The following is a 26,479-nucleotide window of genomic DNA, read 5'->3' as shown; positions in this document are numbered from 1 at the left end:
CCTCCGGGGTTGAGAAAAGCAGGGTAAAAATGAAGTAAATAAATAATAATACATAAACAGAAACTCTCCTCTCAATGGTGGGCACACAGATTTATTGCTCCAGAAATATTACATCACCTTTGATCAGCACTTTTGATCAACTTTTGCACATCTAAATATAGGGATAAAAAGCCCAGAGAGCTGCACTGGAACTTGGAAAAATAATGATCAGATCTCCATTGAACTGCAAAAATGCACTGGGCCAATCCTTCTCCCAGCCTCATCTACCTCTTTTCATATTTAAGCTTGCCAAAGCACCCGGCATGCGAGGTTTTAATCCAAGCCTAAATGACTGAATAACATCATTCCATGCTTTCTTAACTCTATTTATTTCCATGGCACTATCTTCTAAACCCAACTCCCAACGGTAACGATACTTATTAAAGAATCTATGTCCAGCACAGGGTGTTCTGCAGTTTATCCAATGTACCTTGTGGGCTGGAAAGTACATATCAAAAGCAATGGTGTTTTGTGAGAGTAAGATACATTCAGAACAAAAGAAGCTACTCTAAAAATAACCTATTTTGGGAGCCAGATTAAAGTCCACTGTCTTCCTGTATAGAGCCCTTCAAATCTTAAACTGTGATCTAATGCGATCTAATGCTCAACAAAGTTAGTGTAAATCTGGTTTGGGTTATCCTATCACACCGCAAAATACTTCCATAAAAGAGGAAGGGAGAATTTTGAAATCTGGCAAGTTAGGAAGAAAACTTAAAATACAATCTTTCTCTTGACATGCTAAGTCTTTTTATGATAAGGGATTTATACAGAAGAACCCATGTGCAAAACTTTTAATTATATGAGTCTTTACACATGCATCTCACATAGCCCTCTGCAGTAAATACCTTCTCAGTGAAAACTAGAAGTACAGCAGATAAAAAACATAATTTAAACAACATAGTTTCGCTCTCGCATCTCCATCTCATTGAATACTGGGTTTTGTAGTCTGGTGGAAAACTCTGAATTCTCTACTATAGAGCTCTCAAGCTATAAATCAGATGTGTGCATTAGAGCTATCTGGCAATTTTAAAAAACATCAAATAACCTCTCCACGTTAAAAATCCAACAATTCAATGGGACGGAGCCACAGCCAATAAATAGTATCAATCCACTATCACTGTGAAGCCACGCAAAGTTCTAGCCATAGTCATTTACCAGATTTATTCCTATGTACACTACAAGGGACTTTAGCATGTAATGGCCTGCTGCAGGAAGAAATGGCCCAAACTAGTCAGACTGGTAGAGTGTGCAGTGAATAAATGCTGCAAATGTGTAGTTTAGAAAACAAAGCATATGGTATGTCAACCATCAAGGATTCTGCATACTTTGGTGCATTCTTCTAGGCCTAAATTGCATGATTAAGTAGGCCCGGAAAATTAAGAGGCTATACCAATAAAAAACTCACCAAGAGGGAGCTCAAAAGAGCGGACTGTCTGAAATCAAGAGAAGCCACATAAAAGCTAGCATACATATGGATGTGTGTACACTAGAAATGAAACAAACTGTGCATCTGAACTAATTAGAGAGTTCATTGTTGCGTGCCTTCAAGTTGTTTCCAATTTATGGCCAACTCTAAGGTTAACTTATCACAGGATTTTCTTGGCAAGATTTATTTGGAAGGAGGTTTGTCTTTGTCTACCTCTGAGACTCTGACAATAGGTTTCCATGGCTGAGCAGGGATTTGAACCCTGGCTTTGAGAGTCTTAATTCTACATTCAAACTATGACAATTAGAGACTAAATCCCAACAATGTTTATCTAAAATGGAGTAGGGAAGGAAGAATTCATGCTAAACACATTTACTTAGAAGTGGCTCCTAATGACATCAACTCTACTTTGAAGATTTTTGTGAGTCAACTCTCCACTCTCAAGATGAAGTATGCTACTGACTACTGAACATACGTTCACTCTGGGGTTGATACAAAAAAGGGAGATCCACATATAGAAAGGTATTTCTGTCCATGCAGCCCATAAAGGTGCACATCTGGTTCCATATTACAATATTTACCAAGGACCCACTGAACAGCTCTTTTGAAACAGATATACTTCCCATAGTCACAAGCTGTCAAACATGCCAGAGTATTTATGATTATAGCTGAATTTATGCCTGTGCATTTAAAGTTCATTCTTCATATACAGATATTTTTAACTTAAAATCCCACAAGTGTTAAAAATAATTCTTTCTTGTCCACAATATGTATGACATTATCTGGACTTGCAGCTTTCTCTGAATCAATGTTATTAACATTTAAACAGGGATATCTGCAGTTTTCCTGATGTCACTGGACAACAATTATCATAGGCATTTGGAGCATTACAAAATAGGCTTCTAGCATACTATGAAGCAATCTATATATATAAAAGGATAAAAAAATTCGGCCTAGGACAAAGCAACAAACTACACATCCCAGAAACACTAAACTTGGCAACACAACCCCTCATCCATGCCTCTACGTTCATACAACAAAAAGAAAAGAAAAATAAAGTCCTAATTAGAGGGAGAAGAATAATTGTTTCTTATCCAATTGCTGCCCGTTAAAAGGCTAAACTCTGCCCACTTGGTCTTCTAGCAACCTACTCAGCCCAGGGGACAGGCACAGTTAGGCCTCAGGCCTCTTCCACACTGCCTATAAGATACAGATTATCTGATTTTAACTAGATTATATGGCAGTGTAAACTCAAGGCCCTTCCACACAGCTATATTACCCATTTATAATCTTATATTATCTGCTTTGAACTGGATTGAGTCCACACTGCCAGATAATTCACTTCAGTGTGCATTTTATACAGCTGTGTAGAAGGGGCCTCATATAATCCAGTTCTAAGCAGGTAATATAAGATTATAAATATACAGTAGAGTCTCACTTATCCAACATAAACAGGCCGGCAGAACGTTGGATAACTGAATATGTTGGATAATAAGAAGGGATTCAGGAAAAGCCGATTAAACATCAAATTAGGTAATGATTATACAAATTAAGCAACAAACATCATGTTATACAACAAATTTGACAGAAAAAGTAGTTCAATGCTCAGTAATGCTATGCTGTAATTACCGTATTTACAAATTTAGCACTAAAATATCACAATGAATTTAAAACATTGACTACAAAAACATTGACTACTAAAAGGCAGACTGCGTTGGATAATCCAGAACACTGGATAAGCGAATGTTGGATAAGAGAGATTCTACTGTAATATGAAATAATTACTGTGGTAATCCAGTCCAACCCAATTCTACCAGGGAGAACACAATCCAAGCATGCCCAACAGATGGCCACCTAGCCTCTCAAGAAAAAGAAGAAGAAGAAGACGAAGAAGAGGAGGAGGAGGAGGAATATCATACAATCATAAGGTTAGGAGACACCCAAGGATCATCCAGTTCAACTTCTACCATGCAGGACATCACAAACCAAGCACTCCTGACAGATGGCCATCCAAGATCTGCACAGTAATAATACAAATCGAATCATAGAATCAGACAGTTAGGAGAGACCCCTAAAGGACATCCAACTCTACCATTGGATGATACAATCCAAGCACTCCCAACAGATGGCTAGCCAGCCTCTCAATAATAATAATAATAAGAATATCATACAACCCTAAGGTTAGCAGATACCCCTAAGGATCATCCAGTTCAACTTCCTTATATCATGCAGGAGGACACAATCCAACCACTCCTGACAGATACCCATCCAATATCTGCACAATAATAATACACATCGAATCATAGCATCAGACAGTTAGGAGACACCCCTAAAGGCCATCCAGTCCAACCCAATTCTGCCATGCAGGACACAATCCAAGCACTCCCAACAGATGAACACCCAGCCTCTCAATACTAATACTAATAATAATAACAACATCATCATACAATCCTAAGATTTGGAGTGACCCCTAAGGATCATCCAGATCAACTTCCTTCTACCATGCAGGAGGAGGACACAATCCAAGCACTCGTGACAGATGGCCATCCAGTCTCTACATAATAATAATGATGATGAAGATGATAATAATAATAATAATAATAATAATAATAATAATAATAATAATAATAGCATAGAATCCAAGAGTTTGGAGAGACCCTTAGGGCCATCCAGCCCAACCCTTTCTACTATGCAGCAGGACACAATCCAAGCATTCACAACACATGGACAACGTATAAATATTAGACAATACTACACAGGGACATAGACCCCCTCTACCCTCACCACTTTCACAGTACACAAACAACCAAATGCATACTAAACATAAAGACAACCATACAACAGACATTCAATACCACCACTACCTCAACAAGTTCTCACCAACACCACCAGACAATGCCACAGCAACGCGTGGCCAGGCACAGCTAGTTTTATATATATATATATATTCACACACACGTCTTCCATATTATGTATATTACGTCTTCCATATTATATTATTGCCCCGAGTCCCTTCAGGGAGATGGAGGCAGAATACAAAAATAAAGTTGTTGTTGTTGTTGTTGTTGTTATTTATCCCATGCCTAGATTCAGCTCATATTTGATCACTGATATAAATGTGACCATTTCCTACAAGAATTTTCTATATTTGGAAACGTGAACTCATCTGTGTAACAAATAGACACATTCATTAAACAGTGACCCTGATGTAGAAGTGTTGGGACTAAATAAGGAGGGACCGAGGTCCAAATCTTCATTCGACAAAATTTATCAGCCCAACCTACATTGCAGGGTAGTTGAAAGGATAAAAATGATAAGCTTCTCCATGTAACTCTGAAACAAAAGCTGACTAAACATGTAATACATGAACGATGAAAATATTTTCTCCATATACTTTTAGTGGGATGTTGCAGCTCTAAACACATTTGGGATCAACTGCTTCAGTAAAACTGGCCATTGTACTTTTACAACACCATCATCCTTGAACACTCCTGAGAACTTAAGCAACTAATATCAGTCTGTAAAGTACAGTCTGCAATTTTTTATGCAACCCAGGCAAATATTTTGGGAGCCATCTGCAAATACAGTAGTCTCACTTAGCCAAGCCTCTGGATTATCCAAGCCATTTTTGTAGTCAATGTTTTCAATATATCGTGATATTTTGGCGCTAAATTCGTAAATACAGTAATTACAACATAGCATTACAGCGTATTTAACTACTTTTTCTGTCAAATTTGTTGTATAACATGATATTTTGGTGCTTAATTTGTAAAATCATAACCTAATTTGATGTTTAATAGGCTTTTCCTTAATCCCTTCTTATTATCCAAGATATTCGCTTATCCAAGCTTCTGCCGGCCCGTTTAGCTTGGATAAGTGAGACTCTACTGTACATGGAAAATGTATCTGGATACTGCCAAATTAACACAAAGTATTCACTGAAGTTTGGTTACAGGACACCTGTGGATACCAAAATCCACACAAATCCTATTACATACCATGGAACAGTAAAATGACATCCCTCATATAAAGTGGCAAAATCAAGGTTTGCTTTTTTGCTTGTTGGGCTTTTTAAAACAAATATTTTCAAGAAGTGAATACTTGAATCCAGGGATACAGAATCTGTAGATATGGAGAGCTGACCTTTTTCTCCATATCTTTATCGAGATAGTTATAAGTAGAAAATTTATTTATTTATTTCCAGTATGTATATATCACCCTTCTCAACCCCGAAGGGGACTCAGGGTGGTTTGCAGTGTTGGCAGCAATTCAATGTCCTCGATAAACAGTATAAAACATCAAAATTGACCCTCCCCGCTCATATTCCCATCTCCCCCATTCCAAGTGCTATACAACAGACCATTTCCTATCCAGATGTTCATTTGCAAACATCATCTCATCAGTCTTCAGAAAGCTTTCAACTGAAGCTTTAAAATGTATGAAGCTTTAAAATTTATGAATTTGGGACTCATTCAAGATATTCTCCATAAACTCTTTTAAGAGAGATGTGGCTGAAGGATGGGAGGGTAGGCATGGCAGTTCAGTTGCAAAAACAATGAAGAGTCTGGGTTGCTGTGAGTTTTCCGGGCTGTATGGCCATGTTCCAGGACCTCACAGCCTCTGAGGACATCAAGAGAGAAAGCTTCTGGAACATGGCCATACAGCCCTGAAAACTCACAGCAACCCAGTAATTCCGGCCATGAAAGCCTTTGACAACACAATGAAGTCTTTTGGCACCTTAGAACCAACATGTACAGCTGTTCTCTGAATGCGTTTAGAAGTGATGCAGTTTAACACTGCTTTAACTTTGATGGCTCAATGCTATGGAATCATGGGAGCTGTTGTTTACAACCTTCTCTGACAAAGAGTGCTACTGCCTCACCAAACTACAAGCTCCAGGATTGCATAGCACTGAGCCAAGGCAGTTAAAGTGATGTCAGAGTGCATTAATTCCCTAATGTAGATGCACCCTGAGCCTCTCACCTCCTCTGCTTTGTAAACTTTCTGCTGAAATTTCATCTGGTTTTTATGCATTTGAGTACAAAACAGGCCAGCTGAAGATTTCCCTACTTCCCCTGTCTAGATGGCTTCCGATTTGGTGGCTGGGAGGGAGTGGAAGGAGGGGAGGAGGTGGGAAGAGAAAACAAAACACAAAAGAGGAAGGACAGGGAAATTGCCCAGACACAGCAAAACATGATAGCAATGACACAGAGAGCACTCAAATCTCTGAGATTACACCTTGCGTAAGGAGATAAATAAAAATCCGTGAGTGTGTGCAGAAGACAACAGTTGTCAGATCGACCACTGAATAAATCACCACACTCCCAAGCTGGAGAGAAAAGAATCAGACCTTGAGATCAGATCAGCTTTTGCTCTAGGCATCAGCAAGATGGACTGAATGTCCTCTGAATACTGGAAATCCCCAAGAGAACAAGGAAACTGTGGGAGGAACTAACCGCAACTTGCAACCACTTTGCTTTGTGTTTAGGATCTTGCAACACCTTGGAGACTTAAAGGAGAGAAAGAAGTTGGCAACATACACTTTCCTAGACTTGAATCTAGGTTTTTCTCTGGGCTGGATGACTGCTCTCTTCGTGTAATCCCTTTTTCTAAAAGGAGAAAGGCCCTCTCTATCCCTGAGACCACAGGGGCATCTGCACTGTGGGATGAATGCAGTTCGACACCTCTTTAACAGCTGTGGCTCAATGCTAAGGAACTGTGGGAGTTGCAGTTTTACAAGATGCTAGAAGATCGTCATAGCAACGCCTTTTTAAAAATCCCCTTTCACGCACACACACATCTCCAGTTTTTTCCACACACATAAGGGGAAAAGATGTAAAGGTTGGGTAAGCAAATCAAATCATTACCAATATCTAATACACCCCCTTTGTAAGGCTGGATCTACACTGTCATATAATCCAGTTGAAAGCAGATAATAATCTGGACTAGGAAACTGGATTATATGAGTGTGGATGGGGGTCTAACCCTTAAGAGAAGCAACGCCACCTCTGCCCTGGAGATGCATCTACATTGCAGACATAAACTGGATTCAGAAACTGGATTATATGGCAGTGTAGGTGGGGGTCAAACCTTTAACAGAAGCAACCCACTTTTACCTTGGAAACCTACCTACATTGCAAATATAATCTGGATTCAGAAACTGGATTATATTGCAGTGATGATGGGGGTCAAACCATTAACAGAAGCAACTCACTTCTACCCTGGAGATGCATCTACATTACATATATAATCTAGATTCAGAAACTGGATCATATGACAGTGTAGATGGGAGTCTAACCCTTAACAGAAGCAACCCCACTTCTACCTTGGACATGAATCAACAGTGCAGATATTAATCTGGATTCAGAAACTTGATTAGATGGGAGTCAAACCCTGGAGACGCATCTACATTGCAGGATTAATGCGGTTTAATGGCGGTGGGCTCAATGGCGATGGATTCCTGGGACTTGTAGTTTGGTGGGGCAGCAGAGATAGCTAAGGCCCTTGTCAAACTATAATTCCCATAGCACTGAGTCAAAAGCGCCCTCAGAAAAGGCAGATTTGTCCACTTCAGGCTGGGGCTTTTGAGGCCGCCAGATAATGCAATTTGAAACTGCAATCTGTGGTGAGCGTAGAACTATGTTGAAGATCCAGCCTTAGAAAAGTTGTAAAAGAAAGTAGAAGGGGAGACTTGGTGGCGATGGAGAGAGCAGCCCTGCTTCCCAATGCTTGATGGAGGGTGGGTGGGGGTTTCTGAAAGAGGCAACCCACAAGGTCTCATCACAGAAGGGAAGGGGCTCACCATGGCTGCGGCTGCTGCTGCCCGGGTTCTGTCGTCGTTCCCCTCCGATCGGCCTGGGTTTCTCCGCCCTCGTTTGCTCTCTCTCTCTCGCTCTCTCTCTCGCTCTCTCTCTGGGCCGGACTAAGCGACGAGGAGGGCCCCGCCCACTCTCTCGCGGGGCTGGAGGCGGAGTGGGCGGCCCGTCCGGCTGAGATTGGCAACCCAAGCTGCCCTTTGCCTTCCTCACCGGCCCGGAAGCAGGCCCGGAGCCGCCTCCCAGCTGCCAATCAAAGAGGGCTCCGACGCCGCCACAGCGCCCCCTGCCGGAGACTGGGCTCCACGTTGGCCCTATGGGAGGAGTTAGGACTGTGCGAGCCATTAAAAGGGGGTTCAAAGGGTCATTACAAAACTGGGGGGGGGGGGGGCGCTGGCATTTCGTTTCTAAAGTGCTTCTAAAGTATAGTTAGTGAAAAATTCGTTTTTGGAAAGGCATTACCTTTTAGAAACCATAACCTATTGGAAAACTAGAATCTCCATAATCATAACCTTTTGTAAAAGTATGATCTTCCAGAGAAGAGCCAAAAAACTCGTTTGGGTAAAATCTTCTCTTCAGTGGTATATATCCATATGTACTTAGGCAAGGCAATTTGGCTTTCCATAACTGTGGACCCTTCTAGGTAAAAGGTGAAGGTTTCCCCTGACGTTAAGTCCAGTTGTGTCCGACTGGGGGTTGGTGCTCATCTCCATTTCTAAGCCGAAGAGCCGGCGTTGTCCGTAGAGACCTCCAAGGTCATGTGGCCGGTATGAATGCATGGAACGCCGTTACCTTCCCGCTGGAGTGGTACCTATTGATCTACTCACATTTTGCATCTTTTCGAACTGCTAGGTTGGCAGACGCTGGAACTAACAGTTGGCGCTCACTCCGCTCCCCGGATTTGCACCTGCGACTTTTCGGTCTGCAAGTTCAGCAGCTCAGCGCTTTAACACACTGCGCCACCAGAGGCTCCTTCTAAACTTCTATACTTCTAAAGTATAGTTAGTGAAAAATTTGTTTTTGGAAAGGCATGATGTTTCAGAAACCGTAACCTATTGGAAAACCAGAATCTCCACAATCATAACCTTTTGTAAAAGTATGATCTTCCAGAGAAGAGCCAAAAAACTTGTTTGGGTAAAATCTTCTCTTCAGTGGTATATATTCACATGTACTTAGGCAAGGCAATTTGGCTTTCCAGCTGTTAGACTGATAACTGAGGATCCTGTCTGGACCTAAATCCCAGGATCTGATCCCAGGTTTTCTGCTTTAAACTGGATTATATGAGTCCACACTGGCAGATAATCAGATATAAACAGAAAACCTGGAATGGGATCCTGGGATACAGCGCCAGTCTGGAAGGGTCCCTAGTTGTCTCTGAGCTGTTAGGAAGTGTCAGAACCCTGGCAGCAGAGCACCAATAACCTTACACAGAGGCCAGTCTCTATCTAATATCTTTATTAAAGAAGTATATAAAATCAATAAAAACAAGTGAAGAATATAGTTCAGAAGCAGACCTTTCAAATGAGGTCAAATATAGTCCAAAAATGTATAGTCCAATAAATGATATTAGAGTTCGAAGTTTTAATCCACTTGACTGAAACACACACTTTGCCAAGCAATAGTGTGGGGAAATAACAGAGTCTTAGAGTCCAATGAAGCTTGACAACAAGGCTGGAAATAAACTTGATTCTTGGCTAGATCCGTGACTGGAGACAAGGCAAACATGAAGCATGAAACAGAGTCCGTGGTAAAACCGTGAGACAGGACAAGGCTTGAAGCTTGATCCGGGAAGCAAGGAACTGGGATTACGAAGTCCACACACGATCTCTCTCCTCAAGCTGATCAATTGACTCCGCAAAGAATCCCTCGCGCCAAACACCTATATTGGGTCTCGTTTTCCCGCCAACAGAACTCTTTCCCTAGAGAACGAGAAGCGAAACCCAACTCTGTCCAGATGCATGACTCCTTAGAATTTCCCAAGGGAAGCAGACCTAATCAGCCATTTGTTTGGCAGCGATTCTTAGACTTCTCCGATTAGCTTCCCTGACTCCCCTTTCTCTAGAATAAATTTCCTTCCTGGGAAACGGAGGGGAGTTCTGCCCAAGGCCTGTTTGGCTGAATTCTTGTGGGCAAACATCAACATCCTGCAGGTGAAGAGACTCCAGTTCTTGTTGAACCGGCGAAAACCCCATGTTTTCATCTTCATCTGCCACAATAGTACTAGGAACAGGACTACAAGGCCCATGAGTCATCACAGGAAGAGAGATTATGCCAATGCACAAAATATAGCAGTTCTTCAGAAATGTTTCTTTTCTGTGCCCAAAAACATCTGCTCTCCCACAAAACATCTGTCCTTCTGTCAGTTCCAGCTCCCCATGCAGGGACATGAGAGAAGCCTCCCACAAGGATAGTAAAACATCAAACTTCCAGGCGTCCCCTGGGCAACTGCAGTCAGCCAATTTTCTGACACCAGGCATGACTTGCAGTTTTTCAAGTCACTCCTGACACACACACAAAAATAGTGGCAAATATGTTCTGCCACTGTAGCAAGTTTCATCCCGATAGCTTAAAAATTAGGGAGAAAGGAGCCCCGGAAGCTCCAACCCCCCAAGTAATTACATAATGAAAAAAGTAACAAAAAATTCATTACTTCATTATAGTTACAATGCAAACCCATAACAATATTTTAGAAACACTTTAGAAATGATTTACCACCGCCCCTAATTTAGTAATGAGTGTTGGAACATTTTTTTTTCATTGATCATACAAGCCTAGCAGTACTAAATATCGGTAGTACACATAATATAGCTCAAGCTGCCGAAGAGGTCAAGCCATGTTATACTATGCCCTAGCAAGTGATCAGATGCCATTTACAAATGCATTACTGAAATCAGCATGGAAAATGAAAATACAATAGCTTCAAATGATTGAATCATGTAACAGTTGTATGGGATACATGTTCTCCAGTTACACCTCCTCCACAAGGTAAACATTTGTTTGAGCTAAATTGATAATTAAACCCATTAAATGCATTTACACTCGCCTCTTCAGAAAATGTGCAGAAAAGTTGTTTAGTCCAGTCAACAAAAGCATGACTTCCTAATGATAAGTTTATTTCACACTATAAAATTATAGTGCTTTGATGCCACATTTAAGGGTGCATCTACACTGTAGAATTAATGCCGTTTCCCACCATTTTAACTACCAATGCTATAGGAGCTCTGTTTTTCGTACAAGATCTTTAGCCTTCTCTGCCAAAGGGTTCTGGTGCCGGATTCTATAGCACTGAGCTCTGGCAATAAAATTACAGAAAATGTGGTCACCATTCTTGATCAGGATGCCTCGCCATCTCCATCCAACAAATTCTAAAGAAACCGTTCTCCATAGATTTTTTTTCCCATCTCATATTTGGGTTTTTAAAAAAGAAATATATAAGTTGACTCTGGAAGCTGATTGACCTGGGACAAGGGCTGTAGCTCTGAACATGATGAAAAGTAGAGAGGGTGAGCAAATGTTTGTTGTTGTTTATTCATTCAGTCACTTCCAACTCTTTGTGACCTCATGGACCAGTCCACGCCAGAGCTCCCTGTCGGCCGTCGCTACCCCCAACTCTTTCAAGGTCAAGCCAGTCCCTTCAAGGACACCATCCATCCATCTTGCCCCCTCTTCCTTTTTCCTTCCATTTTCCCCAGCATCTTTATCTTCTCCAAGCTTTCCTGCCTTCTCATGATGTGGCCAAAGTACTTCATCTTTGCCTCTAATATCCTTCCCTCCAGTGAGCAGCTGGGCTTTATTTCCTGGAGGATGGACTAGTTGGATTTTCTTGCAGTCCAAGGCACTCAGAATTTTCCTTCAACACCATAGTTCAAAAGCATATATTGTCCTTTGCTCAGCCTTCCTTATGGTCCAGCTCTCGCATCCATAGGTTACTATGGGGAATACCATTACATTAACTATGTGGACCTGCGTTGCCAGTGTGATGTTTCTACTTTTTACTGTTTTATCAAGGTTGGTCATTGCTCTCCTCCCAAGAAGTAAACGTCTTCTGATTTCCTGGCTGCAGTCTGCATCTGCTGTAATCTTTGCACCTAGAAATACAAAGTCTGTCACTGCCTCCATGTCTTCTCCTTCTATTTGCCCGTTAACAATCATTCTGGTTGCCATAATCTTGGTTTTCTTGATGTTTCACTGCAACCCAGCTTTTGCACTTTCACCTTGGTTATAAGGGTCCTCAGCTTCTCCTCGCTTTCAGCCATCAAACTGGTATAATCTGCCTACCTAAGGTTGTTAATGTTTCTTCCAGCAATTTTAACTCTGGCCTTGGATTCCTCAAGCCCCGCATGTCGCATGATGTGTTCTGCATACAAGTTGAATAGGTAGAATGAGAGTATGCAGCCCTGCCTTTCCCAGTCTTGAACCAGTCTGTTGTTCCGTGATCTGTTCTTACTGTTGCTACTTGGTCGTTATACAGATTTCTCATGAGATAGACAAGATAACTTGGTATCCCCATACCACCAAGAACTTGTTCTAATTAATATGATCCACACCATCAAAGGCTTTAAAGTAGTCAATAAAACAGAAATAGATGTTTTTCTGAAACTCCCTTCCATCCTCCATTATCCAGCGGATATTTGCAATTTGGTCTCCCGTTTCTCTGACTTTTCTAAGCCCAGCTTGTACATCTGGCAACTCTCGCTCCATGTATTGCTGGAGTCTACCTTGCAGGATTTTTAGCCTTCCCCTACTGGCATGTGAAATAAGTGCCACTGTAAGAAAGTTTGAACATTCTTTAGCATTTCCCGTTTTTTGGTATGGAGATATAAATTGATTTTTTCCAATCTGATGGCCATTCTTGTGTTTTCCATGAGCAAATGTAGGGGAAAGAAAATCCATGGCTGTTGTCAGGAGAAAGGGTTACCTAGCAACTTTGACACAGGATTCTCTTGTGTACAGAAGTGGGATTATTTTGCAGACTTTCACCAGACAGCAGTGAAGGGGGAAAACACCTCTTTGCCCCATGGCTGTAGCAACCCTTTAAATGGTGAGTAACCCCTTTATAAATATTGAGCAAGAGACACATCCGGCATGTGTTATTTTCTTTGTTCAAATGCCAGAGCTGGAGGCCAAATTATCTTTTGCAGATCCTTTAAAAACAATAGCTGTTTGAGAACCAGACAGCTGGGGAGAGGGGAGAGAAAAACAGACACTGCCTCATACATCGAATTTAAGTAAATACCCTGCAACAATTGGGTAAGAGATATTTTGGATAAGAGTTACACACAAGTTACGGTAAGCATCTCTTATCCAAAGGACTTGGGATCAGAAGTGTTTTGCATTGTGGATTTTAAAAATAAAATTAGGAATACCTATACAGTAGAGTCTCGCTTATCCAATCTTCGTTCATCCAGTGTTCCGTATTATCCAATGCAATCTGCTCCCGCCCGGATCCACAGCTGTTTCTCTAGGCAGCAACGTGCAGCGGGCCAATACGCCCAACATCAACACAAGTGGAGCCATGCTCCCAAACAAGTAGCAGACTTGTTGTAAAACATGATGTTTTGATGCTTAGTTTGTAAAATTATAATGTAATTTGACATTTAATAGACTTTTCCTTAATCCCTTCTTATTATCCAACATTTTTGCTTATCCAACATTCTGTCAGCCTATTTATGTTGGACAAGTGAGACTCTACTGTATATGCATATAGACACACCATGACATATCTTGGAGTTGGAACCCAAATCTAAAGGCAAAATTTCTTTATGTTTCATATACAACATATGCACATAGGCTGAAGGTAATGGTATACACTATTTCTAGTAATTTTGTGCATGAAACAAAGCAAAATGTCATTATATCACCCATGTGGTCAATTTCAAGTTATACAATATTTCAGAATGCCAGACAATGGACTCTCATCTTGCATACATGAGTGTGAAAGACTTAAATGTGCATACTATCTTCATGTTTTATTCTAAGTATTTTAATCAGATATAATAATAACACTGTAATAATAATGATGATGATAATGATGATGATGATGATGATGATGATAATAATAATAATAATAATAATAATGTTTCACTGATTTTAAGATGCACTTTCCCTCCATATAAATATCTCAAAAAAAAATTGCCAGTGAGATATGGCTAGAGAAAGGCCCCTTCCACAAAGCAGTATACAGCTCACATTGAATTGGATTATATGGCAGTGTGGACTCAGATAATCCAGTTCAAAGCAGATATTGTGGATTATCTGTCTTGATATTCTGGGTTACATGGCTATGTGGAAGGGCCCAGAGAGAGAGAGAGAGCTGCAATATAAATGCAATATAACTAAAACATATAAAACCACTTAAAAGACATGGATTAAAACATATAAACATCAAATTAAAACATAAACACTATACGTATTAAAAAGATCAGCTGGTTAAACTAAATTAAGAACAAATTAGAACCAGCTTCTTATTCATAACTCATTTTTGTTAGTAGTTCTGTTTGATCAAATTGTATCATCGTCCTTTCACCTCTAATCCTGCATCTTCTTTTGGCTCTCGACGTTTTATTCCATTGGTCAATATGCCTAAAACTCAATTATGATGTTTGGGGCTGTGGAGTAGTGCCTTCCTCCCTTAATACATGGATGTGAGATCTCCCATTGGAAGACAAGCTTTCTCTTATGGCAAATTAGGCTTAGTGACACAGTCTGGCCACGAGGAGCCTTCCAACTGGAAACCATGGCCAGACTTTTTGTGGTACTTGGGAGGAGTGGCTTTGGACATCGGCCTCCTGGCATTGCTAACATCGTAATCTCAGAAGTTGATGGGAATGGGAACAGAATGGGCAGTAAATCCAACTAACTGTGGGAAGCAAAGATGTGGAAGAAGATATCTTCAGACCATCTCTTTCCATGACCACTTCTCTGATGAGTTTTGGGATGCTGTGCAGATGACACCCAACTATACTATCTCTTTCTACCCAAAGTCAAGGAATGTTTCCTGGTCCTAAAACAGTGTCTGTCATCAGTAAGGTACTGGAAAATGGCAAACAAATTGAAACCTTATCCAATCAAGTTGCTCTTGGGTCCCTTCTATGCTCCTACATAAATTCCAGATCATCTGCTTTGAACTGGATTAAATGGCAGTGTAGACTCATATAATCCAGTTCAAAGCAGATAATGCGGATTGTCTGCTTTGATAATCTAAATAAGTGGTTCTCAACCTTCCTAATGCCGTGACCCCTTCATACAGTTCCTCATGTTGTGGTGACCCCAAACCATAAAATTATTTCCATTGCTACTTCATAACTGCAATTTTACTACTGTTAAGAACTATAATGCAAATATCTGATATGCAGGATGTATTTTCATTCACTGGACCAAATTTGGTACAAATACCTGATATGCCCAAATTTGAATGTTTGTGGGGTTAGGAGTTGTAGTTGCTGGGATTTATAGTCAACCTGCAATCAAAGAGCATTCTGAACTCCACCAACAATGGAATTGAACCAAACATGGCACACAAAACTCCCATGACCAACAGAAAATACTGGAAGTGTTTGGTGGGCATTGACCTTGAGTTTTGGAAGGTGTAGTTCACGTATATTTAGAGAGCACTGTGGACTCAGTCAATGATGGATCTGAATCAAAATATGGCACAAATACTCAGTATGACCAAATTTGAACACTGATGGAGTTTTTGGAGAACAGACCTTTACATTTGGGAGTTGTAGTTGCTGGGATTTACAGTTGAACTACTAAGGGGTTCTTAAGACCATCAGAAATATGTATTTTTATGGTCTTTGGTGACCCTCTGACACCCCTTTCGCGACCCAAGGGGTCCCGACCCCAGGTTAAGAAACGCTGATCTAGATTTTGTGGCAATGTAGAAGGGGCCTTTGTCAGTTAAAGGCAGATCAGATTCAGCCTGTTCTAAATTAGGTTTATATTCCCTCTGAAGACACAACTTGACAGTAATTTTGTCTGCTTCTTTTCTTTTTAATGCCTAAACTCTATTTCTAAATGCTCAATTGCAATGTTAGAAATTTGGAGGCTGGAGAAAAAAAATAGGGGCCAGGATTATCATTAGAGGTACGGTACGGCACTTTTATCTTGCCTCCTCGTAGCTACACCTATGAATAAAATAACACCAATAAACACACCAGCATCAGTAATAAGACACGCTTATGGAATCAAGTGTGATGATTTTTAACTCCTACAGCTGTGAGAGGCATCAATCAGGGCTTGATGCAAAACATGCATTCTTGGAATGAAGAGATTTGAGCCACAGCTTTCATTTTGAATCCCAGAACAGAAGGGAGACTAACATGTTTCTACAGGAAAGAAGTAATCTTCCCTGATTACTTCCTGGAACAATATCCCATTAATAATTACTTCCTGCTCTTCAATGTGCCTACTCCAGTAAACAGGACCAACTGGATGCCTGGAGGGCAGTACAGTTATATTTTAAACCACAGTTGCCATGTTGGCTAGGGGATTCTTGGAAATATAGTGCTAATGTAACTTTCTCATATTTGGAGCACAAGCAGTCACCAAGATAGATGTATAGATGGATGGATGGATGGATGGATGGATGGATGGATGAGTAGATAGATAGATAGATAGATAGATAGATAGATAGATAGATAGAAGGGTTGTTGTGAGTCTTTTGGGCTGTATGGCCATGTTCCAGAAGCTTTATCTCCTGACGTTTCACCCACATCTGTGGCATTTTGTAACACATGTTTGTGTTACATTGACTGATAGTGGTTTTGTGATTCTATATGTTATTTTGAAGCCATAAGAAATAGTCTGAAGCCTTGATGACCTCATCATACTTAGCAAATTCAGCGTCCTAGGATGCTTCTATCCTTCTTCAGGGACGGAACTCCACACCAGCAATAACATGACGTTGTGTGACTTCCGGCAGAGATATCCCCTTAAGCGTGGGAGCCTTGGTGTGTTGTGCTGGCTCCAATGGAGCCAGCATGCTTCTGTCTTGTTTGGGTGACATTTCCCTTATATGATGGGGGAAGCGTCACCATGCTGGAGTGAAATGGCACTGGAATGGGGGCTTCCGCATGTGATAAGGTGGTAAGTCAAACATCCCTTAGTTTTTCTGTATTTCCTCCATAGGTCAAACTAGAGGACCTAGAAATTTCTGGAGAAAACATCTGTCTTTATACATATGCATAAAAAAGTTAAAGTGTGTATGGTTGTCTGTATCACAAAGGCTATTGCCATGTGAAATGGCTCCCTATGATGTCACTGGGAGAGAAATGTGTATGAAGGGACGAGGGAAGAAGGGAAGGAAGAAAAGGAAGGACAGAAGGGGGAAAAGTAAGAAAGGAGGAATGGAGCAAAAGGGAAAAGAGGGAGGGAAGAAAGAAAGAAAGAAAGAAAGAAAGAAAGAAAGAAAGAAAGAAAGAAAGAAAGAAAGAAAGAAGAGAAAGAAAAGCGGAAAGGGTATAAGGGGAGGGAAAGGAAGGGAAGAGAAGAGAAGACAAAAAAGCAATGAAAGTAGGAGGCAGCGGTCCCACCAACACCCTGGCAATGACAGTATTTATGCTAGTTCTAAATCAAATTCGTGAATAATAAAATCCTCAGTTGTCAAAATCACAAATGTGGTGGGACAACTATCAGAAATATTAAAAATTAACTATTATTTTTTAATTACAAAATGTGAGTCAAGCACTGAAAGTGTTAAATAAGCTAGTGTCGCCATGAGGAGAGTGAGTAGGTCGAAGTCTGTTAGAGTTAGTGGACCAAAGCTAATGTCATCCTGAGGAGTGTGAGAATGCTTCAGTGTGAGCAGGTCTGATATGAGAAGCTTCTTTGAGAGAAGCTCCTGCATGTAGGCTGCTGTGTGTAAAACTACTGTGTGAAGCTCCTGTGTAAGTTTGGTGTGAGAGGAGGCTCTGTGAGAGCGAAGCTGTTTATCTGCATGAGAAAGAAGCCCATCATAAAAGCAAAGAAGGAAATATAAAAAACTTTATTTGTGTTATGGAAACCTTGTTTTTTGTAAACATGATTTTGCTACGAAGAAAAGCCTTCAAATGAAGAGATAACAATGGCCTGTATGTTTTTGTTCTTTTTATTACTTTTGGCTACTGGTGCTGGCTCACGCAGCTGCTAATAAGTTACTCTGCTGTGCATTTATGGGAAAGGTCTTTTGTTAATAAGCCCACACACCCAACAAGGACAAATAACAAATGTGATGAGACAACTGTATTACATTGTGATTCAATCTTTGACTTCAGCTAGTTCTACCATATTTCCAGCTATTTGGGTGGGGGGGGGGCTGTTTAGATAAGATAATGGAATGCATTATCTTTTTCTAGGTAAAGAAAGCTGTTTACCAGCTATTCCCAATCTGATGTTCTCTAGATCTGTTGGACTGAAATCCCAGCATTCCTGGCCAGCATAGCAAAGCTGGGTGGGGACAATTATAGTCCAATCCAACACATCTGGGAAGTGGGGAGGAGGGGTCACTGGGGCACAGAAGACTGAATATTTATATACGGTAACCATTGATTTTTTAAAAATATTCATATCCAAACCTATATTGTAATATTTCATAAAACAGAGTAGTATAAAATTAACGTAAGCAATCTAAAACATTCTTTAACAAATTAAAACAGCAATGTTGGTAATCAAATCCATGTCTATGCAATGACATCAAATTAACATTTCTAATCTGTGGCCTTGAAAACAAATCCTGCACTCTTCTATTCATCTCTGTTTGGTAAACAGTGTTTAAGACCATAGCATTTTAATATGCCTACTTGCCGATTCCTACACAACCCATGATGTTACATATACATTACCTGTATGGCGACATAAACAAATCTCAAATTATGCTGAGGTCTGTTCTCCAGACAACACTGATGATGCAATGTTCCTAATGATTTTATTTTGTTTTGAAACATAACCCAAGGGAAAATATGATGCACAGGCCTGATGCTTCAGTGGTTGCTCATAATGGTATCTTGTTATTTATGCTGACTATCCAAGATTCTTTGCAAGGAATTATCAGCAAACAAGCCTTGAAGACAAAGAGTTCTGCAAGTCTTCAAAATATGATCTAAGCGATATGGCCAAGACTCCAGGTCACTTTTCAAACCTGTCAAGAGGCAGGAAGATCTTAAATTGCCAATTCTTCGGCAATTTTGTTGGAGTTTGCACAAGGCTCAGATTCCATCTTCACATCACTAGGTTTCCTCATATATATACAGCTAACTTCTGTGATTTGAAACAATTATAGCAAATTACCTATACCACTCTTTTTGTTAGAACATTCCATTTGACAGTGGCATTTCAGGTAAGTTCAAAATTCAGAATTATTAATTTTATACAGCAGGGGAAATGTAATATATATATTTTTTTCCTGAGTTTATCTAGACTGCTACTTCTTAAACTGTGGTTCCAGACAGAAATGGGGTCCCCCTAGCTCAATGTGTTGGTCACGAAAGATTTGGCAACAGTAAAAGGTTTCTGAATGCCACCCATTTGCACAAATCTGGCAGCAACAACATGCAGTGGAGTCTGCAGAAAATGCTTCACAAAAAAGGAAATCAACCTATTTAGCAAGCCTCGCTAATGCTGATTGAGTATCAGTAAATGTTTGGTTTTTATAATGATTTACTATAGTTTAACTATAACCTGGGGTCACATTAAAATTTCTCTGTCAGAAAGGAGTTGTGAGTTGTAACAGTTTAAGAAGCCTTGATCTCGATAACATAATTGATCAGATTGATTGAATCTCTTGAAATATGAAGGATGGCTTATCATAACGGTGTGTTATTAAATATGTCTTAGTGTTATTAGTCCCACTATCTTTTTGAATTAGTAAAATTTAGAGTTGCCTGGAATGCAAGAAACCCAGGAATGCAAAATTCAATGCCACTGTTGATCTAAACGCAACACCTTTCAGGCATTTGTTGGATCCATGATGTACATTTATTGTTGTTGTTTTTCAACTTTGCCAAGATGCCTGCTTGTTTTCACCATTTCACCATTTCAATGCACTATTGAACTAGGATTTGGGAGATTCAGATCCAGATCAGATACAATCAAATAAGTGTTTCTACATACTTAAGAAACTGCCACCAATGGTGCCCTTCACACAATGCAAGCTTCAAATGCGGGGCAGAGGTATCTTGCTGTGTCTAAAATGTGGATTTTTTCCACAATTGCTGAGGCGATTGTCAAGTGACTTATTTCTTAATTCCCCACATAGAGACATGTAAAAACGCCCAATTTAACAAATGATGGAAATCCCGCCTTGCCTGTTTGTAAAGAAAGCTAAGACATCATTGTGGAGGGAGGAGCCTAGATGGGCAGAATCGATTCCTTTCTGCTGCCATTCTGGTTTTGGGACTGAGGAGGTATAACAAACAAGATATTCAAAACATTCAGGAGAAAACAGCAAACATGCAAATCATGCACTTTATGTGTCTGTAACTGTAGCAAGCTCCCGCTTTCAGCTCCGTCTTTCTGGGTCAAGTCATTACAGTCCTTTTGAACTCTTGCCTGAAACTCCTGCTGTGCTGTCAAAAGGACAACAGAGAGAGATTTAAGAGAGCTAAAGCTTAATTTCCCCCTCCTTCTTGTAAGAACACAAGCATAACCCCTCTATATATGTTGTTGTTTTTTGGGCTATAGGTTGAACTCCAGAGATAGAGAGAAGTTCAAAAAAGAAAAGAAACAGAGGTAGGGACAGTGGTGGAAACAAGTCTTTTCTGTGTGATAGATAAATCTTAAAGAAAGCTGAGAGAAGGATTAGGTGTGTTGGAGATAGGAAAATCTTCCATTTAATTCTAAAACGGAGTATGCTGAAGCTTTTTGGAAAACCTACTCTCAAACACTTGACCTTTTCTGTGGGATGAAGTCCTATGAAACTGTCTCTCAGCCTGGCTTAATCCACAGGGTAGGTCAAGAAAGATTAATAATAATAATAATAATAATAATAATAATAATAATAATAATAATAATAACAACAACAACAACAACTTTATTCTTATAACCCACCCCATCTCCCCAAAGAGACTCAGGGCGGCTTACATGGGGACCGAGTCCAAAAAAACAATGAATTCAAAATACAAGGATTAAAACATAGAACAATATAATTAAAACCATTATGCAGTTCAAGGAATAAAACATATTAAAATACATCAAAAAACATCAAAGGTTGAAAGTGGGATTATTAAGAATTATAAGGGAAGGGCAGGGCTTGTGCAAAACACAGGACAATAGGATCAGGAGTGGGAATAAAGTGATGGAAGCCAGAACAATAAATAAATTAGGACTGGACAGTGATGGTTATGAGCTGATCGGTTATTCAAAGGCACATTGAAACATCCATATTTTCAAGTCTTTACAGAATAAAAGCTATGATTTCTACCTTGAATTTGTTAACTGAAAGTTGAGATATGAATGTAACTAATAAATGAAAAATAATCTTTTAAAAAATATATATTCAAGAACCAAAGAAACAATTATTCAAGTGGAAATGGAGAAGCTGAAAAGTCCAGTGACCAGCCCCTACAAAGGAAAGGACATCATAGCTTTGGCTTGGAAACTGAAACATGTGGCTTTGGACACTCCTCTTCAGTTCAGCGCTCAGGCCTTGAGACCCCAATCCAAGAGCACTGCTCGGTTTGGCAGCCTCAGCCATCACTCTTTCTTCTCCCGGCATAACCCTCACCCACACCGAGTGACTCATATCCAAGGTATGCATTCAAAACTGCTAATCATGTGCATGGTTTCAAAGCTCGGGAACCTTGATTTTTGAAAGATTTGAAAGTTTTTACTTTTAGCTTTCAGAAGCTTCCTAACAGTAAGGGCATTGCCTCTGTGGGCTATGGCAACTGGAATTGGAGTCTCCAAAGTTTTCCTAGTTCTGCATTTAGATGACAGCATGATTCAGTAGGACAGCATGGAATACAGTAGGATGCTTACAATGACTTCATTGCTTAAGTGGGTATTGTATTTTTATAGCTAGGGAGACGTGTTATGGGCTTTTCTATTTTGGAAGCTCAAATAATTGGGGGATGTCTACATGGACCATAAATCCTGAATTAGATAAGAAATCACTCCTAGGGATCTACATAAACTGCAGAGATTTCTGGATCCTAATGCAGGGCAAAATCAGTTACCCTGATTTGAACCCATGTTAGCAAAAAATGTTAGGGCCCCCAGGTGGCGCAGCAGATTAAACTGCTGAGCTGTTGAACTTGCTGACTGAAAGGTTTACGGTTCGAATCCGGGGAGTGGGATGAGCTTCCGCTGTTAGCCCCAGCTTCTGCCAACCTAGCAGTTTGAAAACATGCAAATGTGAGTAGATCAATAGGTATCGCCTTGGCAGGAAAGGAACGGTGCTCCATGTAGTCATGCCAACGACAGGACCTTGAAGGTGTCTACGGACAACGCTGGCTCTTCGGCTTAGAAATGGAGATGAGCACCAGCACTCAGAGCTGGACATGACTAGACTTAATGTCAGGGGAAAACCTTTACCTGTTAGCAAAAAATTGGGAATAAATGCTTCCCTGAAGTTCCGGAGCAGCCCTGCACTTCAGCGTTTAAGTGAAGAGCTGGACTGGCTTTAATTCCCCTAGAGTCAGACACAACTAGACTTAATGTTGGGAAACCCTTTACCTTTACCTAAGGCAAACCCATCATGGTTGGGGGTTTTTTGGTGGTGGGTGCAAGATTTTTTCAGATGAGCTTTACCTTTCTCCAAGGCTGAGAGAGCATAAATAATATAATAATATACTTTATTGATATTCCACTCTATTTCCGCGAGGGGACTCAGGGAAGATTACAGGTACATATATGGCAAATATTCAATGCCATTATACAATTAATAAATACAGAACAATACATAAACAGAGACAATGCTTCCCTTTTTTTCCATCTCCTGCATCTGGAGGCTGTGCTCGACTCAGCCATGGGGAGGTGCTATTGTTCCATTCTTCCATGCCGAGGATTCTGTTGTCCATAGGCGCCTTCCTGATTGAACAGCCGGCATGTTTTTCAGGGGCACCTTTTACCTCCTCGCCAAAGCAGTACCAATTTAGCTACTGACATCACTGTTTTTGAACTGCTAGATAGGCAAAAGCTACCCTGACGGCGGGAACTCACCCCGCCTGCAGCTTGAACTACCAACTTTCCGGTTGGGAAGATCTCAACTTGCCAAGGAGAGTTTCTGTAGCCAAGCAGGAATTCATACCCAGGTCTCTAGAATCACAGTCCAATACGCAGACCACTATGTTATACTGGCTCCCATCCTGAGGATTCTTATCCTCAAAAGACATTTTTCCAATCTCTAATTATACCATGAGTTTCTGTCCTACAAGAAGCTTACAGATGTCTCTTCCGTTTGCAGGCTTGAATGGCGCTCCTGTTTGCACAGTTAATGATGAATGGAACATTCTTCCACCACATCCAATGATGAAAAGTCAGATTTGTACTTCTGTTTTGGGGGTTTGTGGAATCCAAAGGCCCATTGGAGATCCACAACCTATTCCAGTCCCAAGGCTATCAATAGGTAAGTAGTGGTACGCAATGCATAATATTTAATCTCTCTTTTCAACCATATATATGGCCTCCACATTTAATGTTATAAGGGACAGTGAACACCCATGAAAGTGAAAAACTGTTAATAAAGAAATTGCTATAATTTTTACCTGAAAGAAAACTTTTCTAGTAATTTCTAGGCCTTCCAGCATGACTCTGGTCAACTTCTGCTAGAAGCAGACCATAGCATCATATTGGAGGACTAGAGGTTCCTGGAGAGGAGTTCTTTCTAAAAATCTCTAGGTTCTCCAGCACGACTTGAGGAAGTTGACCAGGGAGTCAAACTGGAGAAACTGGTCCTAGCGATTCCTAGAGCTCACCCCGCATTCCATGAATAATCAAATTTGCAAAAGTCAAAACCATGAATATGAAGGGATGACAATATTGCTTAATCCCAGTGCTCTGCTCATGACTTGCTCTTAACAGCGAGAAAATCCTCAATTATATTTCGACCTGGTTTACATTATACAGTAAACTTTCAGTTAACCAGAACTCAAGCAACTGGGGGGGGGGGGGGGGAATTAAAGAGAAATATTTACTAAAAAACCTGTTTGTGTAATACAGTGAAACAGTAGAACTGTGTTACATTAAGTTTTTCTTTATTTGCTTTTAATTACTGTATTTCAATATTAATATCAAATTAGTACAGTGTTTATGGTATGGTATAGCATAGGGTACAGTGTTAGGCCTATTTTAATCGTAGCTCTCAAGCAACCAGAAACTACATTTCTAAAGCATCTATTAATCCCCATAGGTGCCGGTTAATTGAGGCCCCTTCCACACAGCTAAATAAAATCCCACATTATCTGCTTTAAACTTTATGCTCATTTCCATTTCTAAGCTTAAGAGCCGGCGTTGTCCATAGACACCTCCTAGGTCATGTGGCCGGCATGGCTGCATGGAGCGCCATTACCTTCCTGCAGAAGCGGTACCTATTGATCTACTCACATTTGCATGTTTTCAAACTGCTAGGTTGGCAGAAGCTGAGGCTAATAGCGGGAGCTCACCCCGCTCCCTGGCTCCGAACCACCGGGGGTTCATTTCATTGGGAGAAAAATGGGGTATAATTTCAATAAATGAATGTATAACATCTTTAAAGTATTGCCGAAAATAATTTGTAGAAGCAGCTGATGAAGGACATACTTTTATTCAGAGTTTGGTAAAGTTACCCTTTGGATTACGGCACTGTATACATGCCATTTGTAAACCGCCTTGAGTCCCCTTCGGGGTAGAGAAAGGTGGGACATAAATATAGTAAATAAATAAAATAAATAAATAAATTACAAATCCCATGAAAGCCAAGACAGTGTAGTCAGTTGGAATTTGAGGAGTTGTCATTCCCACAAAAAAATTTCCAAACTCTGTTTGTATTCCATCACCTTATACTCTGCTCCTGTTTTCCTGCATTTTATCTAATGCTTTCTGCCTGTTATGCTTGTTTTCCATGAGCTCATAGCCAGAAAAATGTGGCAGACTTAACTAGTGCTGACTCACTAAAAACACATAACTTTGGATCATGATAGTGATAGGAATGTGAGAATGAAAGATTTCATCCTCATTTGAAGCACTATGTGTATGCTCTCTCTCAAGAAGCTTTGTACATTTGTGGTAAGCATACTTGACAGAAGAACTTGGAAAGATTATTTTTTTGCAGAGCTTAGAAGTATTACTTTTATTGGACTATTGCTCTACAAACCCCTCTGGTCAGCAATGGTTAGGGGCCATGCATGCTTATCATCAGAGTTTAGGGCCCCTTCTACACCACCATATAATCCAGATTATCAAAGCAGATAATCCAAGTTATCTGATTTGAACTGGATGAAATGAGACTACGCTGCCATATAATCCAATTTTTCAACCCTCAGTTCGTATGTGATGGTCAGAGATGAAAAGAGTATTGAAGTATAGTTAGAATACATGTTTGTCAAAGTGTCATAAAACCTGACAAAGAAAATCCCAGATTAACAAAAATCTTGACGATTGGAGCATATTCTGCACAAAATTTTAATGTTGATGTATATGATAAATATCTAAATGGTTGGAAAATGTTATTAATTTACTGTTTTTGAAAGCTTGCAGCATATAATAAAGATTTTTTAGGGGAGACTTGCACTGAAAATATTATCTTCCAGAACAAGTCCCAAAGTGTACCTTTTTACTGTCTTGTAGTGAGAAGAAAATGGCTAAAACAGTTTGCAGCTTTAGAACAAAATTTAAATCAAATTACATTCTTAATCATTATTTTCCATATAACCTCTGGTTGAATTCATCTACTTCTTTTGCCATTCAGAGCATCTCTGCCAGAAATGCCACCTTCTTAATATCAATTAACAAGTATTGTCAGTGTAATTAAACTACAGACTGTTCCACTAAGTATCTTCATGATAAATTTGTCTCCAGAGAAGGCTGTAATTTACAACAATATCTCAATTAAAACAGAGAGGAGGGGGAGTGATGAGATGATTTCTTGAACTGCGTTATTTTTACTAGAACTGAAAATATTGCATTTTAGAATGGGTCAGTTTCTGCTGTGAAATTATTGCCAAATGTTCAAAGTTGAGAAACATTGAATTTCAGCAGTAACCCAGATGGTAATGCACCAGAAAGAAATCTGCATGGTATAAAA

The 26,479-nt window shown here is 40.1% G+C and overlaps 2 protein-coding genes across 3 annotated transcripts in view; one reads left to right on the top strand and one right to left on the bottom strand.

Moving 5' to 3' along the window:
- The window catches only part of sgpl1 (sphingosine-1-phosphate lyase 1), a 65,484-nt gene extending 57,010 nt beyond the window's left edge, over positions 1-8,474 (bottom strand). Inside the window, exon 1 of the mRNA XM_008106648.3 lies at positions 8,268-8,474. Coding sequence (XP_008104855.2) covers positions 8,268-8,270 — 3 coding nt within the window. The 5' untranslated portion in view covers positions 8,271-8,474. The remainder of the gene's footprint in view (positions 1-8,267) is intronic.
- A 4,706-nt stretch (positions 8,475-13,180) lies between these two features.
- The window catches only part of tbata (thymus, brain and testes associated), a 28,136-nt gene continuing 14,837 nt past the window's right edge, over positions 13,181-26,479 (top strand). The window contains exons 1-3 of one of the 2 annotated variants that reach the window (XM_062976224.1): positions 13,181-13,321; positions 21,760-22,007; positions 23,663-23,824. In XM_062976224.1, the coding sequence (XP_062832294.1) occupies positions 21,788-22,007; positions 23,663-23,824 (382 nt within the window). In that variant the 5' untranslated portion in view covers positions 13,181-13,321; positions 21,760-21,787. The remainder of the gene's footprint in view (positions 13,322-21,759; positions 22,008-23,662; positions 23,825-26,479) is intronic. The other variant, XM_008106650.3, reaches the window with a different exon arrangement.

The sequence above is a fragment of the Anolis carolinensis genome, chromosome 3 (genome assembly GCF_035594765.1).
Source record: "Anolis carolinensis isolate JA03-04 chromosome 3, rAnoCar3.1.pri, whole genome shotgun sequence".
NCBI lineage: Eukaryota > Metazoa > Chordata > Lepidosauria > Squamata > Dactyloidae > Anolis > Anolis carolinensis.
This window is presented reverse-complemented; position numbering and strand designations above follow the sequence as displayed.